The sequence below is a fragment of the Phoca vitulina genome, unplaced genomic scaffold, assembly GCF_004348235.1.
Source record: "Phoca vitulina isolate PV1807 unplaced genomic scaffold, GSC_HSeal_1.0 scaffold16, whole genome shotgun sequence".
Lineage (NCBI taxonomy): Eukaryota > Metazoa > Chordata > Mammalia > Carnivora > Phocidae > Phoca > Phoca vitulina.
In genome coordinates, this window is record NW_022589719.1 from 2111725 (window position 1) to 2130285 (window position 18561).

At 41.7% G+C, this 18561-nt stretch overlaps 1 protein-coding gene across 2 annotated transcripts in view; it reads left to right on the plus strand.

Moving 5' to 3' along the window:
• Positions 1 to 18561, plus strand: part of NELL1 (neural EGFL like 1) — a 794433-nt gene that overhangs the window by 194342 nt on the left and 581530 nt on the right. For both annotated transcript variants that reach the window (XM_032413839.1, XM_032413840.1), the window contains exons 11-12: positions 2264 to 2363; positions 14696 to 14824. In XM_032413839.1, coding sequence (XP_032269730.1) covers positions 2264 to 2363; positions 14696 to 14824 — 229 coding nt within the window. The remainder of the gene's footprint in view (positions 1 to 2263; positions 2364 to 14695; positions 14825 to 18561) is intronic.

Genomic DNA, 18561 nt, shown 5'->3' on the forward strand with positions numbered 1-18561 from the left:
AATCTCACCATCTAGAGAGAATCTTGACAGTGTTATTTTTGACAGCTAGAATGAAATGTATCTTACTGTCTTGGTTTGGGTTCCCCTAAAAGCAGACCGTGCACGAAGGATTTCAGTATGAATGATCGATTAAAGTAGTGCTCTTGGGAGCAACCAGTAAGGATGTGGAGGATGCAGGATGGGGAAAGGCAAGGAACCGAGCAAGAGTGGGATTTTGGGTGAAAGGCCTCACCTACCCTGGTTGCTGGAGGGGTGGTGGAGTGTAAATTACACCCCCAGCCATGGGCTCCCCTTGAGGTAAAGAGCCTCCCGTGCCTGTCAGTCCCTGGCTTTGGGCTCTGGTAGTGGGGGTATAGAACTTGGGGGTAACTCTCTCTGCTCTCTGCATGGCAGAGTGGCTCCAGTGTCCAAGGAGTGCCATCTGAGGGTGGCAAGGATGAGCCGTTAGCAGCAAAGCATTCAGAACCTGGGGGATGGGCACACAGAACTCCTAAAAGGGATCCAACCATGTCCATCACTCTTATTTATGCAAGGAGGCAGTAGATAATAAATACATTGATGCTGACTGAAAGAAGTAGGGGCATTAATGGTGAGTAAGCGTTTTGTTTTCCTGTGCATTAAAGCCTGTGTTACAGATGGTGAGGTTATTAATGTCTGTTGGTTTGTAATGATTGGTTTGAGTCCCTGTTGCAGGAACTGAGGTACGACTGGTAGGCACAGTGGCTTAAGACCAGTGCCAACTCTTGAGGCTGGGTGCCCCCCAATGTGGCCTGGATTGAGGAGTGAGAAGGGGACGTAGCTGTGAAGGAGACTGAGCATGTAGAGCAGGCTGTGTTCTCTGATCTTAGGGCCAGTTTTTAGGTAGGAGAAAAGCAAGAGGTCTGGATAACTTGGAGCAGATCAAGAAACCAAGAGAAAGGAGGACGAAAAGACACTACAAGGAATGTCAGAGGCAGGACTGTCAGGCTGAAAATTATGAGCAACGAGAGGAAGCCATGGTGCAAATTATCCAAATGATGAGTAGTTAGAAATCAAATTGGTATGTTCATAATTGTTGATGATCATAATTAGGAATGGATGTACCTGATGAAGTGGGAGTTCCTGTCCCTGGACCACAGGAAAGACAGTGTCTCGGAAATGGAAACTATCTCCCCCCATCCCTCCTGGCTGTCCAGCTCCATCCTATTCCCCCATCTATGTTGAGAAGTACCTTTTTGCCTTAAATGAGACTCCTTTTCTCAAGCTTGAGTCTTAGTTGACGTAAACAGCTTTTTAAGAAGAGGAGAGAAAAACTTTATATTTTAGATAAAATACTCTCAAACTCTTTTTTTATAGTAATTAATGGACTAATTTTTAGAATTCAGAGTAACGCTAAATACAGATGCTAGTGATGTCACCAAAGAAGACCTTTGGTGGATGAGGTCATAAAGATTCACCAGGTGAATATTTAAAATTTTATTGTAAGCGATTTTATTTACATACAGGGAAACATCTAGTGCTCATCTAACCCTCATTCAGATCATTCGTACTTGGATACCTTGGCTCTTGCCTGTTTTGTCTGCCAGGAAAGTCTTCTTCCTTATTCCATTATTCAAATGTGGCATCATCTTTATCATTTCTCCCTACCTGGACAGCATGATTCTCTTACGACACATTATCATACCTTAACTGTAGAACATTTTTTAGCACTTACCATACTGTTTTAGGGTTTTTAGTTGAGATTGTTTTTTCTTCCTGCCCTCCCACTAGGAACTCCCCAAGCACAAGGAAGATGTGTTATGTAGCTTTGGGTTCACGGTGAGTGTGATCCAGGAGTGCTAAAGCTGGCTCACAAAAGCTCATGAGCACTCATTGTATAACTTCCCGACTCTGGTCAATGACACCATGTCAGTATTTCAAAATCGGTCGTCATCAGGGTATTCATACCACAGAAATCCGTAAGCCCTACAAATTAGGGCTCCCCATCCAACAGCCCATTGTTACCTTTGCAGTATACCACTGTTAGTGACCTTCTGCTGCATAGAAGTTTCTCAAAAATTATTGGTTGAAGTTGAGGCTGTTGAGACACAGAAAAGGATGCTTTCTCTGCCAGGAGTCTCATCAGTTTCATTTGCGACTTTGTTATTATTGTGGAATTCCTGGGAGTACTGTTAATTATTGAAGCTTATTATCACTGCAGGCTGTTAACAATGAATGTTATATATTTGTACCATCAACTAAAAAATACGAACATTTTTTTGTTTCCCGATGATTTGGCTTCCAGGGTGGAGTTTTAGTAAAGATTACAGAGGCGTGCCCTCCTTTGAACTGCTCAGAAAAGGACCACATTCTCCCAGAGAATCAGTGCTGCAGTGTCTGTAGAGGTAAGGGGGGCTTGGTGGTGGGGCTGTAGTTGGGATGAGGGTGGGGTGCATGAGGGTTTAATGAATAATGTGTAGTAACGGGCTCAAAACTCTGCTACCTCGAAACTTGTGTGTCCTAGTTACCTTTCTCAGCTGTAGTCGTGTCAATTGTAAACTGAGGGTGATGATAGTCTACTTCTCAGGCCCGCTGGGAGGGTTAAATGGGATAATGCCTAAGTACCTAGTATCATGCCTAGCATGTGATAAATGTTCAGTAAGTGACAGTTCCTGTAAGAAGAATGATAGTACCTGCAATAATAATAATTATAACCATCATCATTATTAGATTTTTCTCATGAGTGGCATCGGTAGGCATACTGTTTAGCCCTTTCTGTAAACCAATTTCTGTATCTGACAGGCAGAGACCTATAGTGAATCTTTATTCAGAGAATTACATGCAACTTTTTTACTTCATGCAAGGGGGGGAAAAAAAACGCTTTAGCTAAGTAACACCTAACTGCTAATACGTTCTCTGGCAGAAATTGTTTTGCTTTCTTTTCCTGGACTTGTCTTCTTTCCCAAATTTTGTCGTCTTTAAACCCTGCATCAGATAACCTTTCCTCTCTGAAAGGACTCACCCTGGTAGAATTACGTGGATTGGGAGAACCTAAAATTGATTCAAAAATCTTACAGAACAAATCCAGTCAAACTCCTCTTTATGATGTAAAAGTTATACCCACCACACATCCTTCTTCACATTCTCAAATACTTACGGAGTTGGATCCTTTCTGGCTCCCCCTGAAAGCTTCTAGAGCAGAGTGGTTTAGCTTAGGTTACTCCATATTTCACTTCATTCTATCTTTTCCCTAGCACAAGGGTTGGTAGATATTTTCTGTAAAGGACCACAGAGTAAATATTTTTGGCTTTGTGGGCCAGAAGGTTTCTGTTGCAACAACTCAACTCAGCTGTTTCGCAAAAGTAACCGAGACAATAGGTAAATGAATGAGTGTGATTGTTAGAATACAATTTCATTTACAAGAACAGGTAGCAGCCCATAATTTGCTGACCCCCTCCTCTAGCATCTTTGGATACATAGAAATGTTCTATGTTTTTTCATGGAGTGTTCAGCTTATGTGGAGGTTTCTCTGCTTGGTCATGAGAAAGCTACATTTGGGTGAAAATTCCTAGGACAACTTAGTATGTTGATAACCAAGAATGGCTAACCATGCCATCAGAATATCTTCCCTGATTCATCTGTCTTTTAGCTACAAGCATAGTAGCAGTTGAGATGCTGTAGAAACACTTAAAGATTGGCTGGAATTTTCAGAGGGATACATTTATTAGTAACCTGATAGGGTTGTAAGATAGGTCTTATAATTTAATGCAAAATCCATCACTTGCTATTTGTGGAGGTGCCAAGTGAGACTCAGTTTATGTAAATCCTTCCTGATTTATGGTTTCATTAGAGCAGAATCATTGATTATCCCACAGAAACTCAAGAGGAATTTCATTGCTCTGACCCAATTTACAATAGACCTGGTGTCACTGCTTCTGCTAATACTTCTCCAGAATGCGTGCGCTTCTTTACCACTGAAGACACTAAGAGATGGGATCTCTCATTGAAAAACAGAGTCATTCAGGGCCCCATTGCTGCAATCCGGTAGCTTTTACCACACCTTGACACAGCTTTGAGGGAAAAGCGGGAGGCCAGGAGTAAAACCTCCTAGATTAGATTATGGCTAGGAGCAATTTGTGAAATTGAGGATTTTCTTTCTCCTGCTTCCTCTTTTGGAAGGAAACTACCAGCTTTGTTGGGAGGGGGTTGTTGATATTTCTTTTGGAGGTGTCTGTGTCCGAGAGGGTTGTTTATTCTCTTTGACAACTCTGCATTTTCATAGGAACAAGACGATATCTTCAGAAAAGATATGGTGAGGAGGGCCTTCTCCTGGGGAATGGGTTGAATTAAACCACTCGGGTATATGGATTCTCTTAGGGTTCTCTGATTTACTCCCAACTCAGAGTTCAGGCACTGGAATGGAGAAAGCATTATTGTAGACAAAGGCCCCTTTCAGCACCATTTCCTGTTGTTAATCTCTTCTGTTGACCCAAAGCAGAGCAGAGCCCAGAACATCCAGCCCCCTTGTCCACATGCTGAGGCTTGCTCTGCATAGCAGACCATCAGAAAAGGAAAGGGGCATTTTTTTTTTTTTTTTTTTTTTTTTTTTCTGTACGGGTCGGTTAGTCTCTTTATTCTGAAAACGTAAAACTTATATGACGATTGTCAAAAAGGCAACTCAGGTGAGCTCCAAGGTGTATTGTCTCAAACTATGCTCCCCATGAGTTTTATTCCAGATCTCTTCATTCCAACTATTTCCCAAGAGGATCTTCAGAAGTAGCATAATAGTCTTTCATAATAATATGGGAAATATTTTTCCCCTTGGACTTCTAGTTGTCTTTTACCTTTTCCTCTGTGTTCATGTTTTCTGTGTCTTACAAGAAGAGTAGGGGTTGGTTCATTTCTGTTCTGACAAGACTCAGAAAGCCCACTGGGCCTTTTCGAAGGCCTGTTATTCAGTTCTCCCCCCTCTCCCCTCCCACACTCCTCCTTGCCCCTCTCTAAAACAGAAAGTAATGAAAAGGCGACACTCAATTTCTATGTAAAGTGATTTTTAGCCTGCATATGGGGAGGCTGAACCATTTGCTTTGTGGATTGAGACTGTGTACTGACTGGCAGGCAGTAAGTGAGCAGAGAGGCAGGCTCCTGATGACCTGAGATGCGTCTTTCAGGGATGAGCAGATGAGCGCAGTGGTATGATTTCAGCTGTGTGTCTTCTGCCGCCCTGCTGTTATTGATTACAGAAACTGAAGTGGCTATAGCCTTTCTCAATACCTGCATGAAGGGCCTCTAATTAGCATATTTATCATCTCTCTCTGTCTTTCTGTGAATGTCAGGTCATTAGTCTGAGGGAAATCACCCCATGAGAGCGTATCATTCCTTAGAAGTCTGAATCACAACCTTCTTCGGGCTGCTTAGGGAATGGAAGTTTTCTGGGGTTTATTTTCAATGGGACTCCATTGAGCCCCGAGGAGTGTTAGATGGGAATTTAAGAAAGCACAGAAAGTGCTTTTTGCTTTCTGCCCCAATTGGCTGGCTACATAATATGCATAAAGTGCTCTTTAAAAAAAAAAAAAAAGTTTTAATGATTATATTTTATGAATTCTTTAAATGTAGGAGATGAGGTAGATGGAGATACATTCTGACCACATGAAATAATGCTGTCACTGTCATGTCTGTGACGTTGAAGGAAATAATTTTTAGTACTAGCTATGTTGTTGGCTCTGTGTATTTCATATATGAAATAATGTTGAACCCATTTTGCTGAGTTAAAACTTGTCAAGATATAACTCGTTGCCTTGATTCTGAAACTACTTTTTATTGAGTCATGCCCATTTTCTTAAATGGTTATACAGTTTGCCACTGCCTGCCCCTCCCCCCCATGACTGATCAAGGAGAGAGATTAAGATTTTTGCTGAGTTTTTCTCTTTGTGGGAATTAAACCTGAGACCATAGAGTTGAGAATAACAGACTCTGACAGATTTATGGCGTTCGCTATATCAACAGAACTGATATCCAGACTAGGGGCTTGGGCACCTTGCCTCTTAGAATCTTGGGTCATGCCAAATGCTGTCACTAATTCCTCTGCCCTTTAAAGAAAAATGAAGGTAATCAGCGGAGCCCGTGATTACATCCACAGGGCAATTGGAAGGGACTACAGGACAGTTAGGGAAGACACAAGCCAAAAGAACCAAAGTGATGGACATTGGCAGGAGGAGGCCATCCTGCAGTTGCTGGGACCCAAGGTACCCATCACCACCAGTAACAGCCAGAACAGTCCCAATCACCGCTGCAGTTTCTCTCTGCTGCCTCAGGACTGTTTGTGCCAACGGCATGCAATTCACTTACCTTCATCATTATGTTAAGGCAATGGCTGTAGCGCGAGCCTGACCACTTAAAAGTGTGTGGCCATGAGGTGGAAAAGGGGGAGTGGGCACCAGAGTGACCTCTATGCTCCTGCTTGGGAAGAAGTAATAGAAGTGTGAATGTAGCCCCAGAAGAACAAGACGGCTCATGAATCGTCAGTGGGCTCCATTAAAGGGGGGCAAAAGACCAACAATCTTGACCGCGCATCCTCCAAATTGCTCCAGGAAAACACGCCAATCATTTGGCCCATTCCAGAATTCTTGACACACTCCTCAGGGTTTTATTCCCCTCATAATTGGCTCTAATTATAGCTTCAATGTCGCCAATGACTTTGGAGGGTTTTCGCTGCATGTTTAAGACTTTCGGTGTTAGGAAAAAAGTTCTTGCCAACATCTGTTCCCAGTGTGTTTATCTGTAATTTTAATTCATGCTCACTTGCCTTGTCATCTGGGCTGGACTGAAATGAGTTGAGATTATTTGTTCTATTTAAGATTTTATGCCCTTAAATTAAATTCTCCCAAGACTCTTGGCATCATGATTTTTTTTGCCTTAGTCTTCCTCATCATTCTAGTCTCCATCAGAATTTGTAATTGAAATGGTTTTAGGATTTACAGGGTATTTGAGATTAAAAGAGGCCTGGGAAAGAGGCACTTAATGAGTATATTGTCTAGTGTCTAAATAGAGGAACTGGTAGTTAGCAGATGTGCAGGTCCTGTGCATACTGAGAGATGGAATCTGATCAACCTCCTGGCAGCCATGGGCTGACGTGGACTAGAAAGATGGGGCTCTATGCTCAACTGTTAAGACTGGGAGCGGAGGGCATTTGAAGATGAGTAGAGTCTCTGGACATCCGTGACATCATTGGCCATGAAAATACTGCAGTGTATCAGGGCCCACCAAGCCTCTGGAAGGGGGAGGCACGTTGTCTCAGAGAGAAAATCTGAAACTAAGGTCAGGCTGCCTTGGACAGGGAGACCCTTAAGTGTAGACTATTGTAGAAGAAATGGATTGCTTTCTAAGATAGAACCTGGGAGAGTCCAGAGCTCAGTCTCTACTGGGTTCATCTTATTGGCCTAACCCTGTCAACAAGGAGGTAGAGGAATGTCCTCACCCTGAAGGGCCCAGGCTTCTGTGGTATGTGTGTTGCTTGTGGAGTACTTATGGGTGTTCAGTTTTCGTAAAAGATCTTTGGGCCATATCCCTCCAGGCAGTCCATGGGTGGAGTTCTCTCCATACCAATGAGGCACATGGAATATACTGTACTTAGTATACCTTAGTTCCTATGGAACTTCCAAGAGTGGGCAAGCACAAGTGAGCTTTTCTGGATTTGAGTTAGGAGTGCATTTTTTCATTGTCCAGGTACATCATTTCAGAGGCAACTAGCCTGACCTGCAGGAGGACACAGGGGTAGGAGATTAGCAGCAACAAAGGGTTCTCTCTGTGGAATCAAACTTCAGCTGCTTAGAGAAATCAAAAATTGCCCAAGGCTAGTGGCCTACTCATTCCTTGTTGTAAGAGTCACAGTAGGGAATCATAAAGATGCTTGTCCATTAGTGGCTATAGAAGCCAGAGAGGAAGCAGAATGGATGGATAGTTTTACTATCATTATAAAGGGAGTAGAGTGGGATCTAGAGAATGGCAGTAGCTTTAAAGACAGCAAGTTGTTAGTGTTACTGTCTTCCACTGACAGCAGAACTGTAGATACAGGACCACTAGGGGAGTCCAAATTTTAGACTGTTCACCAAAAAATGTGACCTCAGCATTTCTGTTGCTTCATTAATTTCCTTGAACATGATATGGGCACATGCTGCTTCATGTGTTTGGAACCCCTACCCTTTGTCCAGTCAGCCTCACTCAGCCTTCACATTGCTTCAGATCTTGTATTAGGACCCTTGTCTAGGATACATTCTTGAAGCACCTTGTTCCTCTCCATCACAATGTCTCCTTGTAACCCGATACTCCGCATCAGTCATTTCTGCGAGCTTGTCTGATGACTAAGAGTGTGGGTATGCTGTTCACGGCATTTTCGTTGTTGTTGTTGTTTGCTTATTGCCTCGAACAGTGCCTGGGCACCCAGTAGGTACTTAATAAGTACTTGTCATATAATGGATGGTACCCATGCTAGAAACTAAAATTAAGGAGGTATTCACATAAGACCTGGAATCTCGTTTCTGTAGATAATGTGTCTTCTCTGAGGATCTGCTCATGTTCACCATTTGAACGTGAGCTCCAAGTGGGTTTCACTCACCTTAGTGTCTTATTCAGGGATGACGATCTGTCATGTGATTAAGTTATTTTTCTTCTGGCTTGGAGTATCCAGGCAGCAAGCTACCATGGAATGTGTCCTGGAGAAAGAAGCAAGGTGTGTTCTTTTGGAAAGATCAGGACATGTCACAGACTGGAGAATGCTAATGGCTGGTGGAGTCCTGGCCTTTTTAGGCCAGGTTTAGCATTCCTGGAATGTCCCTGGATGATTAAAATCATGGCTGGACAGTCATGGGGGGTGGGGTGGAGAGACGGGGTATTAGAATCATATTTGGGTTTTTAGCCCTGTTTTACCCATCACTGACCAGCTGTGTAACTAGAGGAGGTAGTTAACATCTTTGAGCCTTGGCGTATTTATCTTTAAAACACTTAATTCTTGCTTTGGAGGACTGAGAAGATTTAGTCATTAACTAAACAAATATTTATTGACTGCCTATAATGTGTTGTCTATTGCCTTAGGCATGAGGCGACCAAACTTCACAGTCCTTTCCCTTGAAGAAGTGAGCTTCTAATGGGATAAACATTACATAAACACAGAAATAAATACACAGTAATTGTGATCACTGCTATAAGCAAGAATAATAGGGTGGTATGGAAGAAAATAATGGGGCTTTCTTCAGACTTGTGAGACAGGGAAGCCTTCTCTGAAGAGCTTATGTTTAAGCTGGGACTTGAAGCCTGAGAAGAAATTACTCTGGCAGTGACGTGTAATAATGTTGTGAGTTGGTGAAACAAGCTTGTAAAAACTGAATCAGGAAAGGGGTTGGGAGACTAGAAGAACTTAAGAGGCTGCTAACAGTTGGAGAGGAATGATGGAGGGAGAGAAGGAGTCTTCTTTGTTAAAGATTTTGTTAAAGTTAAAGATTTAGTATTTTTCTTAAGTAAAATGGAAGCCCTTGGAAGATTTTTTAAGGGGGAGAGTGACATGATCCAATCTGTGTTTAAAAAGGATCTCTTTGTGTGCAAAATAGGTTAGAGACTGGGCGAAAAGGGGAACAGGAAGGCAAATGAGGCCATGTCCATTTGAGAGATGATAATAGGTTGGAGTAGGATGGGTTTTTCTTATTACTGTGAAGTGGAGGAGGAAATGATATGTTCAGGAGATACTTACAACATAAAATTAATATAGCAATCCAATTTGAGAACATGGAGTCTCTGCCCAGTTATGTGCACTTGTAGAAAATCATAACTTGACTTGAGCAGGCAACTTCTATTTCTTCTCTCTACTCCTTAACCCCACCACTGCTGAGAAGTTTCATGGTCTCATTTTCATTGTGTTTCAAAAATTTTCCCCAAGTTTTTATGTGCACTAAACGTGGATTCATTGGAAACCTCTTCAGGAGTTCCATTTCCAGGATGGTTTTGTTGGTTAAGGAAATTGAGGTGAGTTGGTTATTAGCAACTTAAGCTTGGGCTGGTAATTTGTGGTTTAAAAATAAAAGGTAGAACTCTCAAAAAGTATAAAACTTAGAAAAAAATATTTTTCTGTTGGTGTAGGTAGATGTATTTAAAAGATTTCTATCAAAATTGACACAGTATTTTCAGTTTATATTCCATGATAATGAAGCATGTGAAGAATGACCTGTAACAGTTCCATATATTTTAATAGTATCATAACTCTGTTTGGTGATAAAGGTTAAATTGTGTTAGAGAAATTGGTTATATATTTGCCTCTAAAGAAACATGGTGTAGTTCTCTGCATATTTATAAATTCCTTTGTTCCAGATCACATTTACTTTGCCATGATAGGTATTCAAGTGTTTGAAGTGACTTAGACTCTTGCCAGTGGACCTGGGGAGGGCCAGTATATTTGAGGGGTCAGGGCAAAGATGACTCCTAGTTTCCTAGTTTAGGTGGATAAAGGTGCTACAGTTGAATGTGAAGAGCCCATAGAGCATGGATTTGGGAAGATCAAGAGTTTAGTTCTGGCTCGGTGACCTGTGAGTGCCTGTGAGGACATCCAGATGGATTGTCAAGTGGCTGTTGGCTCTAATGATAGAACTTGTGACGTGGGATATGCCGTATAGTCAGTGCTATTTCCTATGCTCTAGAGGGAACTCTGAGCCTGTATTATTGTTTCTAGGGAAGGGTAGATGTTCTCAACCAGGGGCCAGAAATGATGGGGTGCTAACATTGCCCTACACTCAATTTCTGCAAAGAACAGATTGGCAGAACCTGTAGTTGGGTCCTAAGTGGGCCTATTTAGAAATGTTTTATAGGACATAGATGGATTATAATCCACTGAATGTAATCATTAGTTGTCTAAGCTGCCAAGTATTTAAATTGCAGAAGAATTATTTTCTTAGGGTTCTTCACAAGACCTTCAGAGTCAAATCATGATTCTGCTACTTCCTGACTATGGATAAAAAAAGTTCAAGTCTCAACCACATTTTCCTAATGTGTAAAGTGAGGATAATAGTAATTTTTTGGAGTGTTGAGGGTTTTGTGAGGTAAGGTGTTTTAATAGGCTTAGCACTATGCCTGGCGTGTTGGAAGAAGTCAGTAAATAGCAGTTTTTATAATTAAGATGTTTTCTGTGTTTGGGCCAGTGCTAGTTAAAAGAACTTGCTATGTTCCTCTATTATAGGAGAATAACTCTGAAGGCTCGAGTCACTTATTAAAAATAGTCAAGTAAAAAAAAAAGTCAAGTAGAAGAATATTGGGCTGTGTTTGTGTATTCCACAATCTGGTCACAGTTTCTAATTTTGAAAAAATAAATTGATTTAAGAATGAGGGTGACTTTCAGTAGTCTCTTGCGTCAGATTATGTTGATAACCAGCTGAAGAAAAAGTTACCCCAGGGGCTAGCCAGAGGACTTGTTAAAGAGATTGTGGTGGCAACTGAAGACAAATATCCAGGAAGGGAGGGATCTGTATCCTAAATGTCTTGCTACTGAGACATATCAGATAAGAAAGACAAATCCTTCAGGATTCTGAAATGTGGAGAATCGAGGATTTATGACTTGGCAGCCAACTCCAATGCTGAGGTGGGGTTTAAGGACTGAGCATGTCCAGCTGGGGTGATGAAAGTATCCTAAAGCTGGATTGTGGTCGTGGCTGCACAACTATGTAAATTTATTAAAAATCATCAAAGTGTATCTTTACAAGAGGTGAGTTTTATGGTATGTAAATTACACTTCAATAAAAATGCTTAAAAGTGGTGACTAGCACACCAGTCACATTTGCCTTCCGGTTGGTTAAGGAGGGTAGAGGCATTAAATGCCACTGTAGATTCATTCATCTGTTCATTCACTCGTTAATTGACCCTCCGCTATTTCTGGCTGGCTGTGAGTCCGTCCATCTCTAAGCCATCCATCCAGTTACCCTCGTGTGGAAAGCTTTGGTTGAGAGAAATGAATCAGATATAGACCCTGACTTAATGAAGTTGGAGTGATTGAAGTTAGGATTTTTTGTTAAAAATACTTGGAATTACCTCACGGAAAATAGATATGGATATCTTGAGAATGAAAAGAAACCAAATTGTGGTCTGTTTGAATCTACACATGCAAAAAAGGAGATCTTCTTTATCCTTTGGATGTAGAATGCTTAGTTAGGAATTTGTTGCTTTGGGGAGGGCAGTGAAATAACCTAGTGAGGAGTAACCTTGGCCTCAGACCTGGGTTCTGGCTCTGTGTACCTACCACAACCACCTTCTCCAAACTCCAACTGCTGCATCTTTAAAATACAGATATTAATTTAATTAATAGAATTAAATGGGACAATGCATGTAAAACACTTGGCTGAGTGTCTGGCATATAGTATGTATTCAGTAAATGTTATTACATCTGTGCCAGATTATTTGGCATTCTCCAATGCACCCTTCTTCCTCACGGGTTGGAGTCCCATTCCTTTCAGTAGGATTTGTGCCTCACCCCTTCTCATGTTTCTACCTGTGATGAACCCGAAGTCAAGTGTTACATCACCTAGAAATGCTTTCTCTTTCCCTGAAACACTGATTATTTATACTCTTCACCTCTCGCTTAACATAGATTGCCTTGTATTTACACTACCCCTGTATTTGGCGTGTCTCCCCTTAGCTTGTAATTTTCCTTGTGGGCAGAGAACATGTCTCACACATCTTTATTTTCCTCCCAGAGGCTTGCATGGTGCCTTAGTCCACAGAAGTTAGATGCCCCATAAATATTGATTATTCACTCCTGCAGAAAGGAAGTGGGCAGTGAATAAATACTGCTTGAAAGAAGGCCTGGATTAATTAATGAAACACATGCTTTTGGCACAGTGGTCAGGCTCAACCAAAGTAGATTTTTTTTTTTTTTAAGATTTTATTTATTTATTTGACAGAAAGAGAGAGCGCCCAAGTAGGCAAAGAGGCAGGGAGAGGGAGAAGCAGGCTCTCCGCTGAGCAGGGACCCCGACGCGGGGCTCGATCCCAGGACCCTGGGATCATGACCTGAGCTGAAGGCAGCCGCTTAACCAACTGAGCCACCCAGGTGCCCCTCAACCAAAGTAGATTTGACATTAAGGTTGGTTTGTCCCATGGGCTCTTCACTGTCCTTGAAATACAATTTACCCAACTCCCTGCATTGTGAATTGACATGGCATATGCTTGATAGAGATGCATTGGGACATCAACATTGTTTGAGTGGCTTTTTTCCTGCCTGTCAAATGCATGTGGAGGGAAAAGGGCAGTTGCAGTCTCCTGGAAAGAAAAAGAAGAAACAAAGAATACATGTCATAATGGATGCCCATATGACCTTGAGCCAGGCTTCACAATGAAAGAAAACGTGACAACTTAATGACTGATCAATTCTGTCATGGGGAGGGAAGTCCAGGCACTTTCTCTGGCAATGAGAGTTGTGATGTCTAAAAATTGTCTCTTCGGTAGCAAAATCAAGTCTTTTTCTTTGTAATGGTTATTACAAGCCTTTAAAACCCTCCTGGAAGTGTTTTTGGGTGACAGAGTTTGCAGATTTCCAGCAAGTTAAGTTTTTGCTCTGATTTTGATTGGGGGAAGTTAACAGGTCACAAGTAGTGAGGCTGAATCTGATACTGTGCTCACCTATCACTATGGGTTCACTCTCTAAGGTCCTGAGGAACAGCTAACCCCTTCACTTTTTAACACCTAAGTTTTGCTATCTGAGAGGATGTATGATATGGTGAAAAGGACTTGGGCCTTGGAGTTCACCAGACCTAATTTAGAACCCTGTCATCTCTACTTACTAGCTAGATGTCAGTGAGTTTGAGCTTCTCCTTCCTTGTCTAGAAGTGGAGGAGAACTAAAGGAGTGTCAAAGGGGTGTTTTAGGGAGAAAAGTAGTTATTCTGGGAGGAATGTCTGAGATTCAGAAAGAAAGTTGGGACAATAAATGTTAAAAACGTGGTTTAAAAAGGATGCCCTGGTAAACCTATTCAAGGATGTTTCTTGCAGCATTGTGATTCAAACCTGCAGGTCGCCTCAGTGCCCATCTGTAGCATAACGGACAGATGGTGGAATATTCATGCTACAGAATATTATACGGCATTGATGAGTGAACTATAGCTACAGACATTATCAGGGATGAAGAGAAAAACAACACCATAGAGAATATGTAAAATAGGATTTCTTTCATGGGAAGTTCAAAACAGGCAAAAATTGAATGATCTCTTTAGAAATAAGTACCTATATCTGGCAAAACTGTGAAAACATGCAAGGGAGTGATTAACACAAAATTCAGGATAGTTATTTTTGATGGCTGGGAGGGGGGACTCTTTGAGGAAGTATCATTAAGGAGTACTGATGATATTCTGGTCGTATTAGTTTTATATATTCACATAGATTCATTTTACACATTTTCTATGAATCATAGATTTTGTGGTAAGGCAATTATAAAAAGACTGGTTATGTCAGAAAGTGGTGGGAAGGGGATTCAGGGTCAGCATGGATCAAAGCCTTCAGGATGGAACCTGCTTTGAGCATTAAGGAAAAACATCTCAAGCACTCGACAGTCCAGAGTTTCCCATTCCTCCTCTCCCATTCCCTTCCTAGCCCACCCTTGCACATTGCCAAGTTATGTGTTCATGCATGGTGCTGATAGACTGAAGATAATTCATGCTTTATGATTTGCAAGCCTTTTTTCTCTTATGTGAAATTTTATTCACTTCTTCTAGGTCATAACTTCTGTGCAGAAGGCCCTAAATGTGGTGAAAACTCAGAGTGTAAAAATTGGAATACAAAAGCTACCTGTGAGTGCAAGAATGGTTACATTTCTGTCCAGGGAGATTCTGCTTACTGTGAAGGTAAGTAAGCTATTTAATACAGTCATTTGTGAGAAGTGTATTCCTGGTAGACATGGTTGAAGGTTGAAAGCCATCACTTGGCTCTGGTCTCCTGGGAGCCTACAAGAAATTACATCAACTGTCTAGGGTGCGCTGTTCTCCTCATATCTCCAGGCTTCTCAGTAGCATGTGAAAGCAAGACCTTTGGAGGTTGTTCCGAAACACAGCAAAGCCACAAAAACAGTAGGGCTTTATCAGATCCCAAGTTCTGCTTTCACTGTAGTTAACGATCCCTAGCAAAACCATAAAGACCTAATTTTCTGTTGTCTTCAGTAGATTATTCTTTCCTGATTTCAGCTAAATGTTACATGGTGGATCCTCTTTTTGAATGATGCTTCAATCCTAGCTTATATCTACCTGCCTTTTTCTTCACCTGCCAAGGTCAGAATTTTTTTTTTTTTTTTCAATTGGCTTTCTTAATGACTGATTCATGAGTTGCTAATTCACAAACTACTAAAAGTCACAGTGACAGATGGACTCATAACTTTGGCACTTGGATGGGTGCCATTACAGGGGTTAGTGGCTTCAAGCATCAGTGCTCCCATTTCCACTCTAGGGAGCAGAACAGCTCCTGTATCTTACATGAAGGCCTCTTTCCGAGCTCAGTGCTCCTCCTGGCTGCTGGTGAGCCTTACCCGTGCCTGCTCCTGTGTAGTGTCCTAGCATCTGAGCCCATCCATTGTCAGGTGCTCACTGGAGCTCTCCTCAGTTTAGAGAAGTTCTAATAGGCAAAGTGATGGGGAAGCTATTTCTGTGTACTGGTTGGACCCAGTCATTCCTATCATCTTCACAATGTATTGACCCTTGATGCTCTCTTACTCCGACAAGTAGATGTCTGGAATGGGATGAACGCTATAAAACCTTGATCACACTCTTCCATTGGTTTGGTTCTCCAGCGGCTCAGGTATTCTCAAGGTAAAGACAATTCATGATGATAATGGTAAATTTTTTTCTGTCCTGTTTTGTATCATTGATCCTTGCCTATTTTTTTTTTTTTTTTGGCTTTGACTAAAGACCTCTTGAGTTGTTAAGAAAATGTGTCTAATCCTCACTGGTGCTCTGTACTTGCGTGGCCTGTGGTTTTGATTTCTCCTAAAAAGACTTTCTTCACTACTTCTTTGTTTCTCATTAACAATACAGTATAACTAGTAGGTCTTTTCTCTTTCTCCTTTACATCTTTCCCCCCCCCCTTTTGCTTACTTTTGTAGATTTGAACTTGTTTAAAGAAACACGCCAGTTGGGAGGATGAAGTTGCCCTTTTGCTTATGAACCATTTTTCATCTATCCTTCAATATTCTGTTACTCATTTGTCAATTTTGAGGAAGAACACTATTAATTTAAGATTTATTTATCTTAGCATGTGTGTGTGAACAGGGGGAGGGGCAGAGGGAGAGAGAATCTCAAGCAGACTACCCCCTGAGCACAGAGCCCAAGGAGGGGTACGATCCCACAACCCTGAGATTATGACCTTAGCTGAAATCAAGAGTCAGATGAGGGGTGCCTGGGTGGCTCAGTCATTAAGCATCTGCCTTTGGCTCAGGTCATGATCCCAGGCTCCTGGGATCGAGCCCCGCATTGGGCTCCCTGCTCAGCAGGAAGCCTGCTTCTCCCTCTCCCGCTCCCACTGCTTGTGTCCCTCTCTTGCTGCGTCTTTCTCTGTCAAATAAATAAATAAAATCTTAAAAAAAAAAAACAAGTCAGATGCTTAACTGACGGAGCCACCTGGTGCCCCAGAATGCTATTAATTTCAGTACCTCACATTAATATCTGTTTTTTATATCTTAGGCTGTTTCTTATTTTTTTTGTTAGAAAATATAATTTCAAAACTTTAAAATATGAACATTGTCCTCTTCATTTACCATGGAAAAATCCTGCAAGCCAGGTAATGGTCTAAAATATTTACTCACTATTCCTTCTGGGGATAGATTACGAACAATTAAAAAATGAGAGAAGGAACCTCAAAACAATTTCATTCCTGGCTCACCTCCTGGCAGAACAAGTACACCCCCCATTCTTGACTCCCTTTAGCTGTTGAGACCTAGCCGAATCTGGGAGAAAATTGCTGGTGTGCAAGGTGTTTGGGACTCTGTTTCACTCCTCGTCAATGCCATTTTTTTTTTTTTTTTTTAACAGAATCAACTCCATGAGAAACTATTTGTGATAGTTAAGTCTTCCCTTTGTGTGTAAGGCCTTATTGATAATATTGAGTGGTTTTAGGTCCAAATCACTGTTTCTGGGATATACTTCTTTTTAGCCTAGTGTATGTCCCTGGTCTTGGGCCAGTGTGCATTGTGATGCCATCTTGGGTAATGGTGATGTGCTCAAGCTTCAGTCGTTTCTCTCTTATTGTGAGACTTTCTGCAAGTTCCAGCAGGCTTGTGCATGGAGAAGAGGAGAGCAGCATGAAGAAATGACCAAATGTTAGAGCCCATGTGTGGTATAAGAATAGAACTCACGAGTAAAGCAGGGGTTAAATACTGGCCATCTAGTGGGAGGCACAGGGAATGAATATCCTCTTTTAGAGAAAAATGCCCATCTCTCCTCTTATTCTGTCATCTTTAGCACATTGGACTTGGGGCTTATTTTCCTATGGTGGCTGATGACTGCCATAGCCCTAGGCATGGTGTCCTAACACCAGTGTCACAAGCAAGCAAGGAAGGAAGGGGAATGGGTTGAAGACCTTCTCTGTGTGAAGTTGTTTGTGTGTTTAAAGGCAGCTCTTCCTGGAAGGTTCCCTGTAACCTCCTGCCCCTGTCACCATGCAGTAGGTTTCTGCTCTCATATTTTACAGCCCCGAGTGCCATCCTCTTCACCTCTAGACCAATTTTTTGGGAAAGGGGAATGAGATGACTGTAACTGGTTTGGGTTGTGTTCAATTCTTGGAGCTGGAGTAGGGGTTTGCCTTCCCTGAGACCAAATGATCTTTGTCCTTTACTTGAACTACTCAGGATTGTGGCAGTGGGAAGGGGGAGTGGTTTTAGGTGCGCAAAAAGCTATGTTTACCCCATTCTTTGATGGTTAAATGCAGTTTATGGTCATTGCCCCAGCTCTGATGTCAGAATTATGCTCTGGGATGGTCTCATAGACAAGATTAGAGATCACCAAGTGCCCACCTGGGTACCAGGGACTCTCAGGCTGAGTACATTGTCTTACCATAGTGTAGAGAGAAGTAGATACTTATGAACTGCTTCAGGCAAGTTATTTTTTACTCTGAGTATAAATGGAGTGAAAATGACCTATATTATACAAACCACAACGAATGAGACTGCCTTGCAAATTAAAACAAAATATTACACGCATTGTCCAGGCTATCTTGAAAAGCCTATTCAGGCTCTCAGTGGAAAAAGAAGCACAAAAGGCTTTCAATTTTCTTAACTTCCTAGGGTAGTAGCAGAGATACGGTGCATTAAAGACTCCTGCTCTGCAGAGATTGCCAGAGAAACCGTCATAGAGAAGATATCGGAACTCTTAGTCAATCATTAGAAGATAATAAGACCTTTTGTCAGCTATGATATAATTCACAGGAGATCGTTTCATTTTGCCTCGTCCAACTCAGCACCAACATTCCCCATTTTGAAAGGAGTTTTAGTTGGATTTTGGTGTTTTATGAATCTGGTCTGCTGAGGCTTTTTATCTCTGCAATGGCATTTTCAATGCGTTGGTCTTAAATAGTTCTCGATACGTTGGCTTAAATTAGA